This window comes from Arachis stenosperma, chromosome 9, assembly GCF_014773155.1.
Source record: "Arachis stenosperma cultivar V10309 chromosome 9, arast.V10309.gnm1.PFL2, whole genome shotgun sequence".
Classification (NCBI taxonomy): Eukaryota; Viridiplantae; Streptophyta; class Magnoliopsida; order Fabales; family Fabaceae; genus Arachis; species Arachis stenosperma.
In genome coordinates this window covers 157,168,452-157,189,721 of record NC_080385.1, presented here as the reverse complement: position 1 = coordinate 157,189,721, position 21,270 = coordinate 157,168,452, and the positions used below count along the sequence as shown (strand labels likewise).

Here is a 21,270-nt window from a genome sequence, read left to right as displayed (position 1 = left end):
CACTGTTTCATTTTGGATAACTGTAATAACTTTTAATTTTACTGCACTTTTGACAGTTTATTTAGTGCTTTGTTATGTGCTCTAACTCTTTTCTGCAGGGTACAAGACTTTCTTTTTGTTGGTCTTTTTATCATCCGCCCATGATGACAAAAGGGAGAGTAATAGGAGCAATAGCAATAGCTGTTTGATTATTTTTTTTGTGAACTTTGTTTGATATTGTGAACTGTTGTGAATGAGACTGGAAACTTTCTTTATGATATGTTGCTATCTGACTCTGACCCTGATGTATTAAAAGTTTTTTGGCAATTTAAACTGTCACTGTTTGCTATACTTTTGGTTGGTACATAGCATCTGTTTAGTTCCATAGAAGCATATGTAAACAGGAAAGAAGAGAAGAGCATAAATTCAGGGGGAGCAACATAAAAGCAAATGAAAAAAAAAATCAAAGGGAGTTTCTAAACCTTACTCAAACTCATCTCTTTTACTTATTGCTTAGATCATGTTTGTCATCAAGGGGGAGATTGTTGAGTTAAGAAATTAACTAAATTAATTAGTGATGACAAACATTATTTTTGGCAAAATAAATAATTAGAGTTGTTAAATTAATAAGTATACATTGCTAATTATTTATGTTATGTTGCAGGCCATAATTCAATTTTGGCAGCTCAAGTTGAATGAATAACAAAACAAAGCTAATGGGCTGAATGAAAAGTGTGATTAAAGACAAGCCCAAGTCACTTATATCAAACAAATTCATCAAAGAAGCATAGCAAGGCACCACGGGCCAAAAAGAGAAGAACCCGATCCAAGCTTGAAATTGTTTTCAATTTCCCACCATCTTACTCCAACCAAAGCAACGTTCCTCTCCTCTCTAATAAAGTCATATCAAGACTTCAGTAAAGTAAGAAAGAGAAAGAGAAGAAAAGCTTCCTCCATAAGCCAGTAACCAAAGAAGCAAGAAAGAGAAAATCTAAGCTTGAAGCACAGAAGTTAAAACAGAAAATCTAATCCAAATCAAGCTTAAGAAAGGTGATCCATCTCATCTTGCATGCATCAGATCTTCATCCTTTCTTCCCTACTCTCTGTTCTATCTGAAAATGGCATTCAAGGAAAAAGTTGATCTCTGTTCTTCACTGCTACAAATCCACGGTCACAAGAGATTCTTGGGGACCAAGTTGCATCTCTATGGTTCAGATTTGGTTGACCATTGGAAAACAATTTCGGTTACTCCTTCATGGCTTTCGGTCAAGTTGGAAAAGTCAGAAGGAAAGGTTCCACTTTGATGATTGAGAAGAAAAAGTGAGCTTGTGGGTTGGTGAAGCTCAAGGCTCAAGATGTTGACCTTGGAAGAAGAACCAAGGAACATGCAAGGAGATAAAAAGAAGCTTGTTGTTCATTCTTAAGTAAAGAGAGATAACCAGTGAACTTGAGGTGTTTGTTCTGAGAGAGCTCTTTGAAGAAGTTCAACTAACTGGACAGTGTAACCTATTCAAAGGTGCATTCAGCCAGTATGAAGAACTAAATCAGAAGCTTGCTAATCTGGTTTTTCGCATAGCACAGAGGCTGTTGATGAAGTCAATCTCCTTCATGTTTTACTGATTGTGATGTACTTTTCTAAGCTTATCTTTCTGTAATTTCTTGAGAGAAAAGGCATTGTGAGAAAGCTTGAGAAAAAGCCAAGAGTTGAAAAAGGCTGAGTGAAACACTTGAGAGAAAAGCCTAGAGTTGTTTTCTGATTTCTTTAGGTTGGTTAAGTGTCTTGTATCTTGTACCTGAAAGGTATCCCTTTCTTAGTTGGGTTAGCACTAAGAGGTATAGTTAGGTATTAGCATAGCCAATGTCAAGTTAGGTTAGAACTTGAGTGTGATAGGATTGGGTCAATCCTGTGTTATTGGTGTATGTAATACTGTTAACTATAGTGAAATTCTTCCATAGTTGTGGAGGAGACTGGATGTAGGTTGCATAGCACCAGGCAACCGAACCAGGATACTTGCTGGTGTTAGCTTTTTTCTTCTCTGCTGTGTTCTGTTTTCTGATATTCATGAGACAAAAATAAATTGTCTCATAAATTTTCGCTGCTGAGTTCAAACAGAATCAAAACTGCAAAGTTATTTTAAAAGGGTAATAACAGCAACTAAAAAGGAAGGCATAGATTCAACCCCCTTCTCTAAGCCTACCACAACCATCAGAGAGAAAAAAAATAAAATTCTACATCCAAGCAAAATACTTAACCAAATCTAACTAAATTGTTATAACAACTTTTTAAATCACGCGCCTCCTTCCCCTTTTCCTTCTCCTTCTGTTTCTTTCTCCTTTTTCTCCTCCTCTTATTCTTCTCCTCCTCCTTCTTCCCTAATGTTGCGTCTTGTTCTTTTTATTCTTTACGTAATTTTTTAAATATTTGTTCAAATCTGAATCGAATTCGCTTCATTTGTGAATTGAGTTAGATTCACTTGATACTACTTTTAAGTATTTACTAAATCTGTTATTCCTTAAGAAATTTAGTTCATCTCTTAGTTTAATTATGTTCATTTATATGCAAAAATGAATTAAAATGTATTTTTTCTTGTTGATTGAATGATTATCATTTTTTGTTCAAATCTGAACCAAATTCAGTTCAGTTGTGAATTGAGTTAGGTTCACTTGATACTACTTTTAAATATTCACCAAATCTGTTATTCCTTAAGAAATCTGGTTCATCTCTTAATTTAATTGAGTTCATTTGAATGCAGAAATGAATTGAAATGTACTTTTTTTGCGGATTAAATGACGATTGAGAGAAGAAGAAGGAGCGCAAAAAAGAAGAAGGAGGAAGGCGAAGAAGAAAAAGAAAGAACGCGAAGAAAAGAAAGAAGGAATGCGAAGACGAGGAAGAAGGAAAGCGAAGAAAAAAGAAGGAAAAACGCAAAGACAAAGACAAAGAAGCATTATTGAAATGCGCGTGTGCATATGCTGGTGTAATTAAAGTGGTTTTTATTGAGTTTAGTCTACTTGATTGGACTTCGATATAAAAATGCTTGGATATGTTATTGGGCTGAAAAAAAAGTAAATGTTTATACAAAAGATGTTACAATTTTCTATCTTATATTCAATGTTATCACCAAATAAATAATATATAAAAAAAATATGTTATAGTTTCAATATTTTTGTCATATTAATAGAATACTTTATAATTTTATACTTTAATATTACTCCTTTAAAAATTCAAGGACTAAAATCCATTTATAAAACCTAAATGATTAACATTTTTACAATTAAGAATTTTGTTAGTTCAAAATAATTTTCTTAAAATTATCGGACTTAAATCTAATTTAATTAGAGAAACTAAATTGTACACTAGATATCTTTGGAAATCCAAAAAAAAAAAAAAAGTCAACAATAGTCCGATCGCCTAGTCCATCCATTGAAGTTCAACTACATCCGGAATTGCTAAATGCTTTGAACCTTGATATTCTTTGTTAGGATTTGGAGAAGGATAATACAAATTGGGGTAAGAGTTCCCTTATATAAAAGCAAAGGAAAAAAGGATTTATCTATAAAGCATAACTTTTCAATTTGTCAACATTTTGAGAGAGAAAGTCCCCTATAAAAATCATTGTCCTACACTAAATGGATACTATCATACTAGGCTTCTAATGTTACCTCATAAAACATACTTGTAGAAATTCTGTCATTGACTTTGCATGCATTACGCTACAACCAAATAGTCTAGATAGTGGCATATATTGCATAGTGCTACAAAGATTTTGGTTCTTTATTGCTTGGAAACCCAATAAACCTAGTCAAAAGAAGTTGATCTATGATTGTAGGGCACACCTAATACTTATCAAAGATGCGAAATAAATTGTTCCATAAAAACACGGCCATCAGAGAATGCAAAAATATATGTAAATTTGAGTCTGAATTTTCTCCACACATCAGGAGCTAGCCTTATTTAGCCTTCAAACATGCAACATGTTACTTATTGGTATTAGTTCTGTTAATCACAACTGCCCATATGAAATGTTTGACATAGAGGCAACTCTAGACTTCCAAATAGATTTGTCTAGATGAGAAGAGGTTGTACTAGAAAATTGAGTTAGAAATCGAAAGGTTTACAAGTAAAATACTAGAGAAGACGAGATCATATCCTTTTATCAAGTGTGTTAAAAGTTCAAAGGATTTTCGATTATTTTGGATACGAAAGAAGTGGAAGTCCCAAACAAAAGAACCCTATGTAATCCAATGTTTAATGAGTAATTAAATTTGAAGGCTTAACATCATGTACTCTACATCTATTTTATTTAGTTTGTTGATGCTATTAAAAAATAGATAACTTTCAACTGCTATAATTTAGTACTATATTGACTACAAAATTCTGTTACTGTACAGGAGAATAAGGGTTTTTTTTTCCTTAAATAATAGGTTAAAAAAAAAGAAAGTTAATCTTAATTTTAAATTTCAAATTTTAAATTAATTAAATTTATTTATATTTAGTGGGCTTGAGATGTAATATATTGTTCACAATCTTGATTGTCTACTTAACGAAATTAAAAAAAAAATTGGTATACATGTATTATTATCTCATAAATGCTTTGAAAGTGAAATTTTAACTAATATTTTTTAAAAAATAATAAAATTATTACCAGTAGCTTTACATAAATACTCAAAGAGAATTTATGAATTTTCAAAGACACTGGACAACAAAAGTAATTTTCTATCATTTTTAGAATTTAATATCATCTGAGATTGGCATAAAGAGTGACATTGCATATTATTTTAAGTGACATTGCATATTTACTTATTTATTAACAATACATAGAAAAATGAGATACATTAGTTCAAATGGTATAATCTTAGTCACAAAAAAAAAATGGTATAATCTTTCATCATAAAAAAAAAGCATAATTTTTTTATACTCATCTAATAGATCGCAAGTTTGAATATCTCTATTTTTAGTAAAAAAATATAGGAAGAATTTTAAGTGTACTGAAAACACCAATGTTCAAATTATTTTAACCGTTAATACGAATTATAAAAAATATATATAATATATATTAATTAAAATCAACGGTTTCAATATACTTGAAATTTTTTATAAATATATATATAGAAGGATGAGATACATTTAATGTTTAAAATATCACAAAATATAATTTAAAATTTCATATGGAACATCTAATCCCATTCCACTCAAGTAATATTAGTAAGGATCAAATTTTCAATTTGGGAAAATGTTTCTGTTAGTAAGAATCAAATCTCAAACTTTTAGTTGGAATAAAAATTATATAATTGTAAATATAATAAATTAATAATAAAGGAGATATTTTTGAGATTTGATTTATATAAATTTTAAATTAATTTGTAGTGTAATTAAATAAAAAGAAATTAATAGTGTAAACTAATTAAATAGAGTAATTGAAGGGTATTATTTTTGACTCATTACATTGATCATGCAGTAGTAGTGCGGGTGTTTAAATAGGGCGTGATTGGTAGTCCTGAGCAATCTGAGAGGACGAGTGAAGCAATTGAAAAGCTGGAAAGTGCAAAAACAAATTGTAGCAGCGAATAAGAGGCATCATATGATTGGATTTGGTGGTACATGTTTATTATCTGTCAAATGACAAAGCAAATGCAGTGTGTGTAGTAAGTAAGTAGTAGTGTGTGTTTTTCGCCCCGCTCCATCCCCTCCCTCCACTTCCAAATATTCATTCCACAACACCCACTCACTCACTACTCACTACTCACTGCTGTCTAACCGTCTACGCAAACACACGCACTTTCTGCATTTTTCTCTCTTCAAACCGCACACACATCACCCCATTCATTTTCTTTTTCTCTTTCTCCTTTTCCTATGAGACTCTCCCTCTTCTCACTCTTACCCCACCGCCATCCCAATATCATCACAACCACGCCCCGCTCCTCCCGCATGGACGCATCCTTCCACCGCCGCAAGGACAAGGTCGTCGTCATCGTCGGTGCCACCGGCTCAGGCAAATCCCGTCTCTCTCTCGACCTCGCCTCCCTCTCCTTCCCCTTCTCCGAACTCATCAACTCTGACAAAATGCAAGTCTACAACGGCCTCGAAATCACAACCAACAAGATCCCCATTCACGAGCGCAAAGGCGTCCCTCACCACCTCCTCGGCGACGTATCCCCTGCACACGGCGACTTCTCCCCCTCCGACTTCCGCCGACGCGCCGGAGAAATCATCTCCGATATCACCTCCCGAAATAAGCTCCCCATAGTCGTTGGCGGCTCCAACTCCTTCGTCCACGCACTTCTGGTGGAACGATTCGACCCGGGGTTGAACGTGTTTGATGGGGACGCTGAGATATCGCCGGAGTTGAGGTACGAGTGCTGCTTCCTCTGGGTGGATATATCGTTCAATGTGTTGAGGGATTACTTGTTGAAGCGAGTGGACGACATGCTTGACTCAGGAATGGTGGAAGAGTTAGCTGAGTTCTTCGACCGCGACTCGCCCGATTTAGAACTCGAATCGGCCAGCCGAACCGGTTTGAGAAAAGCCATTGGGGTGCCTGAGTTCGACCACTTTTTTAAATTGTACCCTCCTGGTTGCCACGATTCACTGCGGGCGGGTGCATACGAGAAAGCTGTGAGGGCCATAAAGGATAACACGTGTCAGCTGGCCAAGAGGCAGATACAAAAGATCCACCGGTTAAAAGCTGCCGGGTGGGACCTACGGAGGCTAGATGCCACGGAGGCGTTTCGGGTGCTCATGACGTCAGGGCGTGACGGCGGCGCCAACGGCGGAGATAGGTGGTCCGATGTGTGGGGGAGGGATGTGTTGGAACCAAGCGTGAAGATTGTGAGGCGCTTCTTGATGGAGTAGGTCTTCCAGCTAAATCCAGCTACTACTCTAACTCTCTTTCTTTTTTTTTTTAATTTAATTTCATTGTGTTTATTTTACCACCAAAAAAGAGAGGGGAAAAAACAAGCTGACAAAATTGTTTGGGGGAGGAGGGATTGTACAAAAAAATGGAAATGGGTAAATGCGAGTTTGGATAAATTAGGTTGTGCTCTCGGGAGATTGGAGGAATGGGAAATGGCCATGGTCGTGACCATTGGCTACCAAATTTTGGTTTCTGTTCATGTGAGGTTCTACAGTTTTACTCAAGGCTGATTTTCGTGGCAACAATGTAAGAAAGAAAAGAAAAAAGAAAAAATATATCGAGAATAGTACTACAGAAAAATGATGAGAATTTTTGTTAGCGTTAGATTTTTTATTTTTTATTTTTTATTTTCACCCTTTTCTCCTGGAGCTTTGGCTGGCGTTGTTGTTAATTATTAAAAGGAAAATATTGCAACCTGAAACTGTGAACGAATGTTTGTTGCTGTCGAAGTTATTCATGTGTTTCCCACTCTTGTTTGTTTGTTTTCTCTCACTCATATATTGGGCGTGGACGTTGAAATGATGAGCAAATCACATAACATAGGGAACTTTCTAACAGCAAGTAAGGCACATATTTATTTGTGTTTGGTATATACTAGTAATAACATTACAACATATAACTTATAACCAATAATAAATAAATGGGTACAAAAGATGAGAGGAGAATCTTATTGTGGAATCTGGATTAAGGTTTTAGGAGTTGGGGATGGCAGGCAACAAACACCCAAATTCTTTCCAACCCCACTTTTCATTCCTCCCCTCCAATTAACTAAAGGACAACCATGCGCTTTTCTCCTTTTTTCCTTTTCACCTTTTTTTTTCTTCTCATATTTAATTCTTTTGTTTAGGACGGAGTATGTACTACATTATCATTTATCAGCAGGCGAATGACTCTGATGAATTTGTCTTGGCTATGAAACAAATCCTGCTTCGTTTAGTTTTATTCTTTATGTGTAATCATTTCGCATTTACGCTCTCTCAAAATTTCTCAACTAATTGTTTGTTGTTTCCTTCAGCAACAGTGACAACATAAATATCAGAAACCGCTATTAATTAGATGAAAGGAATACTTGGTTGAGAGAGTGTTAAACCACGTAAATCTCAACAGTGGAACGATTTGTTTCCTTATTTTATGAGCTTTTGAAAGTTTGTTTATGACTTATTTAGCTTTATGTATCCTACCGTGGCCATTGAGAATCTTAATAAATGGACCCTGTTAATAAACCTACTAAGGTTCCTAACTATATATTTGTCTTGTCCGTGAAAGAATGATTGGAATTAGAAAAAATAGTTGTCTATAGATAGATGGCAGGTATAAATTGTGGATACTATTGCCTTCTATTCATCTTATATAAACATAAATGCTACTTGTCCTTTTAAATTTAGTTTTTGATCAATCTATTTAAGAATTTATTATTATTTAATTAATTTAAATATCTACTTTTACGTATTAATTGTTCAAAAAATAAAAAAGTTATTTGTTTTTTTTTTTTTTTTTTTTTTTAAAAATTGAATAATTGAATAAAAGACAATATTTAAAGAATATCTAGTTGCACTAATGTCTCATAAATTGGGTCTACAACTAAGTATACACATAATGCAACTCTTTTATTAATTATCCTTCTATTATTGTTTGACAAAATTATTCCGCTTTCGTTTTGTGCAATTATGAAGAAGGCCAATGACATTTTTATTTAGTCAATCCTCCATCAGCAGAGTAACAGCACAGATATATAATACTGCTATAAAATATCATATGATAATATATATCTTATCATAGAAGAAGTTCACATATAGTATATCTAATCTAAAATAATATTTTCCAAGGCTGCAGGAATCGGGTTTACAGAATGAAAATCGTGAAGCCACCTGAAATAATATATTGTGTAATATAATATAATTCCTTGTATATCATGAATTATCAATCTGAATCAGCATCTCTTGTAGTATTATCACCTTAGCTTGACTTGTTACACAACAACTATCCAACAAGTGCGCCAATCGTAGCTAAGGAGGAAAGTCCTCAACTATCTCCCATAGGGTCGGAGCAAAATGCTGTTACATCAACCATAAATTAAAGAAGAAAATAATAATAATAATAATAATAATAACAACCTTTTTATATCAATTCTCACAATTCATGGCATCGAGATGTGAATAGGTCACTTGACAACCAAAAAGTTGGCAATGCTGCTAGGGTTTTAGGGTCTGCATAACAAGTTGAATATACCATAGTATCAGAGATTTATGATTTATATCGTTATTGTAACTCTGTTTTATTTGTCTTAACAACTTAACGATCCCCGTATTGAAAGGAAGCTGTGTCTAAAAAGGTATTATGAAAAAATAAGGGAAAAACGGAAAGAAGAAAGAAAACTAGTAGTTAACTGTTGGAGTAGTGGTGATGTGGTGAGCTTGGTTCTCTTTCAGGGTGTCCTTTTAGATGATGTTGATGTGGTTGAGTTTGTTGGAAGCACAGGGGGAGGAGAGTAGCATTTCGTTTTCATAGAATTAAAGGCTACTAGGAAGGCATAGGTATATAGTGTTATGAGTGCAATGCAGTTGTCATGTAGTTGCTGCAAGCAACAATGCACAAGTCCCATGAATGCCACAATTTAATTTTGTGTTATATATATCCATCTTCATCCCCCACCCCACCCCGCAAGATTTTCGAAGCTCTCCATGTACCTGTTGGGGCCTGTGGGGGCCGACTCCCATACATGCTCTTTGCTCTCATTATCTTAGGGGAAAAGGGGTCCCCTGCATTTTCAAGGGAGCATGTTCTTTTTCCCCCTTCAGTTTTCGCATCACTTCCTAATTTTTTTTATTAAAATTTAATTTTGATGCACTGTACCACAATTCATTGTGTTTATTAATATATATTCACACAATCAACATAAAAAAAATTAAAAACTACAAATTATTATTATTATTATTATTATTATTACAATATTTCGTAATTAAATATACGTATATTAAAACAAAGACCGAACTAAACTCAATTTTAGGGAGAGACCAAAATTTAATTTCATAATATAAATAAAAATAAAATAAATATTTTAAAAGAGACTAAATTAAAATTTATATATAATTTATAAAAAAAAATTTAAAATTTGGGAGGGCCATTGCTCCTTGTTTTTGCGAGAGGTTTTGCCCTACGTACATTAAAGTATATCTAAATTAAATTCTTTTGATATTGGAAAATATTATATGTATTGTTTTTTAATATATATTTTGTTTTAATATTAAAAATAATTAATAAAAAAACAAAAAATTATCTTTTATACTATAAAAAAATATAAAATAAATAGATTAATATTACATGACTAATAAAATTTATCGTTTTTGTTAATATTTTACTAATTTTAAATACTAAAAACTAAATTTTAAATTCTAATAGTATAAAAATAAAATATTAGTTCAAAATATTAATTAATATCGATAAAAATTATTAATCTTTTAATAATTTTCAAATAAAAATATATGAAAATAATATGATTTTTTTCCATGAAAATAGTGGTCAATTCTTCTCGGAAAGGAAGGGTGGCAAGAAATGACACACTCAGGATGGACCCCTCCTCTACTTTTGTTCAAGCATCTCTTTCCATCATAATAAATTTTCCTCACCAAACTACACATTCAAGATGCATTATACTCAACATAACAAAAGAATATCACATATAAGTATAACCTTCATTTATTATTTATTTTTCTATTTATTTCATAAGAAATATAATGAATTAATACTTTAATAGTATTCTAATAATGATTCGAAAACACAACATGCATTTAAAGAAATATATAAAGATTTAAGCTAGCATGAAGTTTTAAGTGGCAATAATATAAGCAAATTGATATTTCATATTTAAGTGAAGAGTACTCCTTAATTAGCTTGTTAGGTGCTAGTTGCTATTACTAAACACAAAGTTGCCTAGAGCATGCATGTTTCCCTTGTTCTTTGGTCCAACTAAGTAGAACAGTGTGGTTGTATTTTCATGATTACACGTTCTGCATCAGTTTTTAAGAATAGCTCTCCTAGTAGGCTGCATCAGCATCATCGTAATTATTATTCAAACGCGTCCTAGAAGAACCCAAATTTTTTTGACATGGATCATAGGTGGAAGCACATACATAAAGTAGTTTAGTTAGCTGTATGAGGAGGCAATTTGTCAAGCCATTATTTAATGTTACACTTACACTTAAACATAAGTGGGATGATGACAAAGCAAGGGGTTTATGTATGTCATGCCATTAATTTTAAGCAAATGGATCATTTTAATTTACAGCTTGTGGTCTCAAATGGAACATAATAATGGAAACGTTCAAAATTAATTGTGGCATGTGCTATGTAGACAAGCCAGGAAATTCTAGATTAGTACTGCTTTTCCATTCAGGACACTACTGCATTCCTCAGATTATCAAAAGTCCAAGATTAAGGTTAATCATAACATGTACTAGATTCTTTGATTAATTAATCATAAATTGTTACAAGTTACAATTTTTTTCTATCAATTGGAAGTGTAATAAATAAATCTTTTTTTTTTTCCTTATAGTTTATGAAATATTTAGAATCAATTATAGGCTTCAATAATAAAATTAAAGAAATATGTACCTTGACATCAAATACATCATCACATTTGGAGTCAAACATGATCTTAATTAGTTAATGGCATTGAATGGCACAGGGGAATTAAAGAATATGCCATTATCACATTCCGCACGCTAAGGATAAATTGTATACTCCCTAGTTATGGATCGATAACTTAAAAAAATGTGTGTTCCGACTAGTATGAAATTATTAACACAACATTTTTAATGAGAGAATGTCTTGTAGTACAATGATTATAGTGACTGCTACTGGATGGTCACTATAGTTGAATGTTTTTAACCAAAATCTTGATGATGTTTCTCCCCCAATTTCCTTTTTCTTGAAGTAACCTTGCTTCAGGTTATTATTGGCACTAATTAGAATAAGGTCTCCTATGCACCCAAAAACCAAAAAGAAATACTATCATGTGCCAAAGAAGATAAACAAAACAAAATAATATGAGAATTGTCGTCATTAATCATTATCAATTTATCATGCATCTTACAAAAATTGTATTATATTGTTGCAATTTGGTGGAAGATTACAAGCAATCTAGCGCAACTTAACTATTCTATATTCGGACCAATAATAATAACTTTTATGTACACATATACATCTTAGGAGAGGATGTGAAACTCTTAAAAGAGAAAGTACAGAAAAATAACACTTCTTTTAAATAATGTATACAATAAGTTAAAAAATAAAAGTTAATTTTAATTTTAAAAATTAAATTTTTAATTAATTGTGTTTAATTATAATTTTAAATTTTTTTTTATTTTTGAATCATTACTGCTTTTTCACAATCCTAGACTACTGTCGCTGCTGTATCACAATCCCGGTAATTTCTGCAGTTGCTATTTTATTACATTTTTTTGTTAATTAAATTGGATATTCATTTTATTATGTATGCGGATGGTTCTTTTCATTCTAAAGTGAATATTTATTTGGATATACTATTGATATTTTACTTAATTTGCTTGATCCTACATGCACATGTTTTGCAGGATATTCATTAGGGATATTTATTTACGTTATACCATTTTGATGAATAAAGCAAAGCGGCATGTAATGAAAGTGGTGAAGACACGATACAATGACGTGGAAGCAAGGAGATGCAGCGTTGGAGTAGCGGCGAAACAAGGCCTCTGGCTCAGCAATAGTGCAACATCATAGGGGAGAAGAAGACGCGTAGCGGTAGCGTCGCTTGCAGAGAGAACAACGCAGTGCAATGCATGGGAGAGGAGTAGAGGCGCAACGCATGGAAGAAGAAGGTGCAGTAACAGTGTCGGTTGCAGGGAGCTCGGGGGACACAATGCTGGGAAGAAGGTGTAGTGACGGTGTGGCGCCTTGCTTCTTCAGACAATGATAGTGGTGGTGAGGTGTATTGATAACGGTGCGACATGGATGGAAAGTGAAGCGGCTGGGTAAAAAGAGAGAAAGGTGGAAGGTCAAATATTAGAATTGTGGTGGATAAATATGGTGAAATATTTTTTGTTTTAATGAGTTTAGAATGTAATCCATTATTCACGTTATTCGTATCTATTGTTTACCTAGCAAAACTCATATTAAAAAATTTTTCATGTGGGAATCTCTTTATAATTAGGAAATTAGTTAGTTACCGGTGAGATTACTTTGTTCAGTTGAATATTTTAACCTAAAAGATTACTTTCATTTATTTTTAGATTACGAACTTATTTAAGTGCTATTAAATTATTAAAGAACATATTCTTTAATGTTTGATAAAATTTTAGTTGTACAAGTAAAAATATTAAAAAATAAAAATATATATTAAAAAATTATAATTAATATTTTTTTTAAATTTTACTTACAAAAATAATTTTAACTTAATAATTAAATAAAAATATTTTTATATTGTCATACTCAAACATAATTGTCAAATAAAAAAATATTTTTATATAAAATATTTAAACATAAAATTATTTTTATTCTTTTAAAAAAAATTAATAAAATCACTTAAAAAAATATTTTTTTTATAAAAATTTACCTAAACAAATTTATATATCTTAAATTACAACCATATTAAATATATGCTAAAATTAGTCACCAAAATTATAATTATATTAAAATATAAAATATATATTAAAATAAGTTAAATAACATATATATAAAATACATAAATATATTGTGACTGATTTTAGTAGTTTCTCTTCATGTACGAATAATATTTTTACTTAAATTATTATGCAACTTATAAAACAAAGTTATAGTTGTAATTTGGCGAAAGATTACAAGAAATGTAGCACAATCCAAAGAATTTTATATGATATTAGTCAAAGTAACGAGACATGAAACCAAAGCATGTAGTGGCAATATTGCAATTTGCAGCATCTGAATGGCTGGCGACATATTGGCATGAGCTTCTTCCTAGCTGGTTCTCTATATTCACTCATTTTAATTATAGTGAAACACACTCACAAAAGGACTTAATTATTACTTATTAATCCTTAATTAATGATGACACACCCATTTGTTAATTGGCAGAATCAATTGAGATGAGATTCAAAGAAGTAGTAAATTGGCAACTTAATATATGTGAGAAAAAGGAGGAAATTAAATAGAATATTATGATATGATGTGGAGTGGAAGTATGTAGTATGTGATATAATGTCCGTGTCAGTCCTGGTTGGAAGTGAACATGCTGGTTTTAATGAGGCTGTCCTTCTAAGAATGTTACCGTGAAGAATTAAGTATTGATAAAGCAAACAATAAATCAATGGCAAAAAGAGTGGGAATGGGAGATCCAAGGAATAAAAGGACAAAAAAGAAATGCTTCGAAAAGAGAGAGTGGCCCTGCCCCCTGGCCTGGCCCCTGTGTATTCTGTTTCTGTGTTGAGCTTAATGGGCCAAGTGCACCAAACAGGAATATTATTTTATATATATTTGGACTCAGAAGAAGCAACACATGATGGGCAATTGTGTCAGGGAGAGAAGGGAGAGAGTGCGCGTGCGGCTTCTCTTGCGCATGATCCTATCACACACCCTACTATTTTTTTTTATGCTTATGGACTTATGGGGCTGTGGGGGGCATGCCATTTCCATCGTTCTCTCTGGATTTTGGAGCACTACTTCTTCATAGAATGCCGTGTTTGCTTCACCATCCATCACAATATCATCACTTTTATACACTTAACTTCCTTCTAATTTGTTCTTATACTATAAAATAACCACGTTTTAAACTATCTCTTTTTGTTAAGAGGTGCCAATGCAAATGCTGCCTTATTCTTTTGATCTACTTTAGCATTTTTGATATTGAATTTATGAGTTAATAGTTAAATTGATTTTGAAATATAAAATATTTTTTAAATTTGTTTCTAAAATATTTTTTAATCAAATTAATCTTTAAAAAATTACGAATTAACTATATTTGTTCTTTTGTGACTCTATTAACAAATTTCGTCAACAATTGATTATACGAGATGTTAATTAATATTATTCATCATATTTAACATGTCTAATTGAACGTTAACTAGATATATTTATGAACATTTATTAATTTAGTCCATTTTTCTCAATTACATAACTATATTTTCAATATGACCTAAATTGATAGATTTTTATAAATATATTTTGTCAATGTCTAATTGGATGTTTTGTATCATGTATGCTATTAGTAAATATTCTACGTCATCCATCGTTGACAAAAATTATTAATGAAGAAAGACAAATATGATTAATTCATAATATTTAAAGGATCAATTTGATTGAAAAAAATTTTCAGAGACGAATTTAAAATAGTAAAGTATCGTTTTTGTCCTTAACGTTTGGGGTAAGTCCTATTTGTGTCCCTAACGTTTAAATCGTCCTATTTGTATCCCTAACGTTTGTAAAAGTAATTCAATGTTATCCTACTATCAATTATACTAACAAATCAGATTATATTTTTCAATTATTCTCACTTGGATGTGTTCATTCTCAATTAGGTCTCACTTAGATATGTTCGATTTTAATATTATACCCACTATTTGTGTTTAGATTCAATTATTTCCCTAAAAAAGTTAATTATGTAAATGTTATAGAAATTAATTTCAACTTTCAATGAGCTATTTTTCGAAGTGGATCATCGATTCTATCCCAGATATTTGTATTCTAACTTCAAGAAGAGATTTTTAAAATTCAAACTAAAGCGTCCATGATGTGTAATTGACGGTAGGATAACATTGAATCACTTTTACAAACGTTAGGGATACAAATAAGACGATTTAAACGTTAGGGACACAAATAGGATTTACTCCAAATGTTAGGGACAAAAACGATACTTTACTCAATTTAAAAAATTCCTATTTTTTATGACTAATTTAACTATTAACTCTAAAATTTATTATTTTTTGTCAGTATTTTTAGTCATTAATCTAATATTTTTAGTCTAACAATCTAACTGTTACGGTAGGTAACCGGAGATTAGTCCAATGGATGGCGTTCGGCGGCCCAAGTGTATGATGGAGGAGAACTCCGGGTAGGTCCGCAACTCGGGAGGCTCCTTCCGACTCGTGCTCGCGTGTGAATGGGGGGTGGTACCTGCAAAGACACTCCGATGCCTAAGTTAGCAAGGGTGTAAGCAGGTCTTAGAGAGTATTGGACTTAGAGATACCTGAGGGGATGTCAGTGTATTTATAGAGGTGAGCCAATAACCACCGTTGGTGTAGTGCCGTATCTTTAGGGTGGTAACCGTCCCCATTATCTTGGGGAGGTTAAGATATGGCTTTATGAGGCGGTTAGAGAGATTTTAGGGGCGGTTACTCATTTGAATGAGTATTTATCTGCCAGCTAATCTCACATCCGACCTTTTCATACCAAGTCGTGGTTGGCACCGACTTCTTATGTGAAAGTCGGTATTTTGTAAGGCTTATCCTATTGGCTTAGGCCTTTCGGTTGGACCTGGGCCCTTATCATTGGGCCAGGGTATGAACAGTGCCCCTACTTGAGCCCAAATTTTCTTTAAAGTTTGGGTTCAAGTATTCAACTCGGGTTCGTAGTCGACTTGTTTGAGAGAATACGGATCTTGGAAACCGACGTGATTTTCGCGACCTTTGATTTCTGATAGTTACGTCAATTCAAGCGTCGTGTCCGTTGAGGGATCATTTAGGGATTGAGGGCTTTGGTAACGGTGCAGTCTCATTAATGACTGCCTCGCTTTTTACCATTATGCCCCTTAGCCTTTTTATAAATACTTTCCCTCTCTTTCCATTTTCCGTTTCTGCAATCTTTCAAACTTTCTCCTTATCTTGTTCGTACTGCATCCTTGCGTTCGAAGACTTCTGTTCTTCTCCAACCTCCATTTTCGGATAAAGGTTAGTTTTGCTTTTTTCATGCCATGCTTTATGTTTGCATGTTTTGTTTTGCGAGTAGATAGGTTGACCTGTAGATTCTAGTTTCGAATCTCTCTTCTTTAGTGGCCGTATTTTTTGATTTTCTTTTTCTTGTTCCTTTTTGTAGGTTTTCTGCCACTTTCTTCTTTATAAAAAATGGCTTCTATAGACATTCTTTCTCAGTGGGTTGACGATACGGTCCTTGGGGAGGAACCGTTGGTTGACGCTGAGTTCATCACCCACCTTCGTACTCATCATAGGCTCTGTACTTCGGACGAGGACGAGCCCAAATATGAACTGATAATCCCGGGTCCTGAAGACCGGGTCTGTTTTGGGAGAGCTAATGAGGCGGCCCCTCATTTTTTCTTCATGTATGAATGTATGATCACCCGTTTGGGTGTTTTTCTTCCTTTCTCTGATTTCGAGATATCCGTTTTGCACCACTGTAAGGTTGCCCCTACTCAACTCCACCCCAATTCATGGGGTTTTTTGAAGATTTACCAGTTTATAAGCCACGCTCTGGACTTCCCGACTTCCTTGAGAATCTTCTTTTATCTTTTCCATATGACTAAGCCCTTTAGTGGGCTAAACAACAAACAACAATGGGTATCCTTCCGAGCCATTCAAGGTCGGAGGATTTTCACCCTTTTTGACGAATCTTTCCACGACTTCAAAAATTTCTTCTTCAAGGTTCAAGCCGTAGAGGGTCACCACCCCTTTTTTCTGGACGAGCATTCCTCCCCTCGCTTTCCGCTTTCCCCTTTATTGGCTGCCGGCCACCCCTTGTGAAAAGATTGGTCTAGATGACCTAGACGAGGTGGAGGCGGCCATTGTGGGGTTTTTCCGAGAAGCATGGGGGAGGGCCCCATATTTGGATACGAGGAAAATCCTCCAGGGGACGTCGGTCTTTGTTCAATCTTGCATAGGTAGTGCATGCATTTCTTGTTTCCGAGTTGCCTTTTGCCGACTTGTATTTTACCGACTTGTAACTTGGTTGTTCCTTTTGTAGATATGGCAAAGAAAAATGCTCAAGAGTCCTACCAGCGGGTGCAGGAAGCCAAGGCAAAGTCCCGGGCCAGGTCCGGGGGTTCCAAGGCGGTCGTCTCTCCTCCTCCTCCTCCTCCTCCTAGAAATGTGGGTACTCCCTCTCAACCTCTTATCATCTCTTCCTCCTCAAGTTTGGCTCGACCACTCCCTTCTGCCCCACTACTTTCCGAGCCAGAGAAGAAGAAGCGCAAGACTTCAGAGTCTGGCCCTTCTTGGGAAGGTGGGGTTAAGGCGGATGCTCTTGCATTCGTCCGAAAGAACATCTATCCTCTCATAAATATGGATGATGTTTCTGTTCGGAAACACCTTGCCACTCTGACCGAAGAAAGTTTTAGGGCGGCGGGAGTTTGCGGCAAACTTTTGGACATGTTTAAGAAGACTCCTCTCAGCTCCTTGGGGACTTCCTCAAAGGTTGAGGAGCTAGAGGAGAGGCTTCTTTTATTTGAAAAACATCAAAAGGAGTTGAAGGAGGAGAGGGATAAGTTGAGGAAGGAGAGAGATGACCTCCGGGAGAAGGAGAGCCAGCTGCGAGCCCAATGTACTATGGAGGTAAATCTAAGGAAGGCAGCCCAGGAGAGTTACCAAAGCCTATTTAAAGATATGGTGGAGGTGAAGAAGGATTTGTTGAACTCTCGGAATGCCTATGCTGACTTGGAGGACTCTATCGCCGATGCCGCCGAGGAGTCTTGGAGAATTTTCCTGGAGCAGGTCAGGGTTATAGCCCCCGACTTGGATCTTTCTCCATTACATCCTGACAAAGTGGTGATTGATGGCGCCATCGTTGATCCTCCTGCTCCCGAGGTCCTTTCCGAGTCAGACCTAAAGACTCGGGGGCAGAGGATTATAGAGTCTCCTCCTTATTCCGCAGATCCACCGAGTTCTTCAACCCTTGCTCCGACTTCCTCTTTGGCTCCTCCTCCCGGTCCTGGTGGTGTTCCTCCTGGTGGTGGTGATTCCTCTACTCCGTCCAAGAAATGACTTTTTTATTTTTGTGGCTATATGGGGCCCGGCCTGTGGGTCCCCCCTTTTTTAAACTTCTATTTATTTGCTGGTGGTTGTGAACAATTTGCTTCTGGCCTTTCAAGGCCGTAAACAAAATATTCTGTTTGTTGCCCTTTTTTGGATAAGGGTTTTAAACAAAATAAATGCCCTTTTTGGATAAGGGTTTTCTAATCGAAGTAGGTGCCCTTTTTTGGATAAGGGTTTAAGTTACTTTGCGCGTGCACATGCTTTTCTATTTTGAAATATGTTTGATCTTTTCGAAAAAACTTTTTGCTAGCTTGTATTATTTTCTCGAGCCTTTTTCGTGGAAAGGCTTGTATGCAAGCTTTAAAATTTTCAGGTTGTCATATCTCTTTTGTTATCCTTTATACTCGACTTTGCTTTAGTGAGTTTTTATGATTTAGGTTATTTTTGCGATGCGTTTTTCTTCTACTCGGTGTTATACTCCGATCTGTGGATCAAAGTTTTCCAAGTTTCCCTACTCGGGATCACTTTCCGACTTATGAGTCGGGTTGGTTCCCGAGTTTTTTACGATCGACTTATATAACCTCTTTACACCGACTTGTACCTCGTCGTTTTATCTTGACGACCATCTAGGTCGGTTCATGGGATTTTCACGCTTTGTCGAGCTTAAGTCGGCGCGTTTCGTAGAAAGACTTAGAAAAATAAAGGAGGATATTATAAGAGATATTATGAATGAAAAAAGATCTTTATTAATCGGGAAGGTACCTCTTTGCTACTAAGGGTCTTGACAGTATATTTTCCCTTAGCCTCTACTATGATGCCTCGTTAAAAACCCTTCTCCAGAAAAAACCCTTTTGGAGAAAATCATGAAGTTGGGAAAAGAGTACATCAGGGAGTAAAGTTCGCTTTTAACTATAGTACCTTTTTAAATTACAAGCATGCCACGACCTCGGTAGTTCAGTGCCATCCAGGTCGGTTACTTTATAATAACCTTTTCCCAACACTTCCTTGATTTTGTATGGCCCTTTCCAATTTGCGGCGAGCTTTCCATCTCCTGATTTGTTGACTCCAATGTCGTTTCTGATTAGGACCAAGTCATCTAAGGCAAATGTTCTTCGAATGACTTTCTTGTTGTATCTGGTAGTCATCCTTTGCTTTAATGCTGCTTCTCTTATCTGGGCATCTTCTCGGACTTCGGGGAGCAAGTCGAGCTCCTCTTTGTGCCCCTGTATGTTTCCGACCTCATCATGGAGAATTACCCTTGGGCTTTACTCATTGATTTCTATAGGAATCATGGCTTCTACGCCGTAGACTAGTCGGAAGGGTGTTTCTCCTGTGGCAGATTGGGGGGTTGTCCTGTAAGCCCACAGCACTTGGGGGAGCTCTTCCGCCCAAGCTCCCTTTGCTTCCTGTAATCTCTTCTTCAAACCTGCCAGTATGACCTTGTTAGCTGCCTCGGCTTGCCCATTTGCTTGTGGGTGTTCTACCGAGGTGAATTGATGTTTGATTTTCATACTGGCTACTAGACTTCTGAAGGTGGCGTCAGTGAATTGGGTTCCATTATCCGTGGTGATGGAATAAGGTATTCCATACCTTGTGATGATATTTTTGTAGAGGAACCTGCGACTTCTTTGAGCGGTGATAGTGGCTAATGGTTCTGCTTCTATCCATTTCGTGAAGTAGTCTATTCCCACGATCAAGTATTTGACTTGCCCTGGTGCTTGGGGAAAAGGACCTAACAAATCCATTCCCCATTTTGCGAAAGGCCAGGGGGAAGTTATACTAATGAGCTCTTCTGGTGGAGCCACGTGGAAATTTGCATGCATCTGGCATGGCTGGCATTTTTTCACAAAGTCTGTGGCATCTTTCTGCAAGGTCGGCCAATAGAATCCTGCTCGGATTACTTTCCTGGCCAACGACCTTGCTCCGAGGTGGTTTCCGCAGATTCCACTATGTACTTCCTCCAACACCTCGGTGGTTCTTGAGGTCGGTACACACTTCAGCAATGGTGTTGATATCCCTCTTTTGTAAAGGACATTTCTCACCAATGTATAATGTTGTGCTTCCCTTCGGATCTTTTTAGCCTCTTTCTCCTCTTTGGGGAGGATGTCGAATTTTAGGTATTCGACTAAGGGATTCATCCATCCGAGGTTTAGGCCGACTACCTCAAGTACCTTTTGTTGATCCTCTGTTTTTGATACCGAGGGCTCTTGGAGGGTTTCCTGGATCAGGCTTCTATTGTTCCCTCCGGGTTTGGTACTTGCTAACTTGGATAGGGCGTCAGCTCTGCTATTTAGATCCCGAGTTATGTGCTTAACCTCGGTTTCCGCAAAGCGCCCGAGGTGTTCCATGGTTTTTTCCAAGTATTTCTTCATATTGGGGTCCTTTGCCTGATACTCTCCACTTATTTGGGAAGTCACCACTTGTGAGTCGCTGTAGATCATCACCTT

At 35.4% G+C, this 21,270-nt stretch overlaps 1 protein-coding gene across 1 annotated transcript; it reads left to right on the top strand.

The window, feature by feature from the left end:
- Positions 1 to 5,908: 5,908 nt before the first annotated feature.
- LOC130947689 (adenylate isopentenyltransferase) lies at positions 5,909 to 6,832 on the top strand. The gene has a single exon (XM_057876389.1). It carries the CDS (start codon positions 5,909 to 5,911, stop codon positions 6,830 to 6,832), a length of 924 nt encoding a protein of 307 aa, XP_057732372.1.
- Positions 6,833 to 21,270: the final 14,438 nt, after the last annotated feature.

What these genes read in the sequence shown, in the direction of transcription:
- LOC130947689 (XM_057876389.1), top strand. Translation starts at nt 5,909, where the DNA reads ATGGACGCATCCTTCCACCGCCGCAAGGACAAGGTCGTCGTCATCGTC.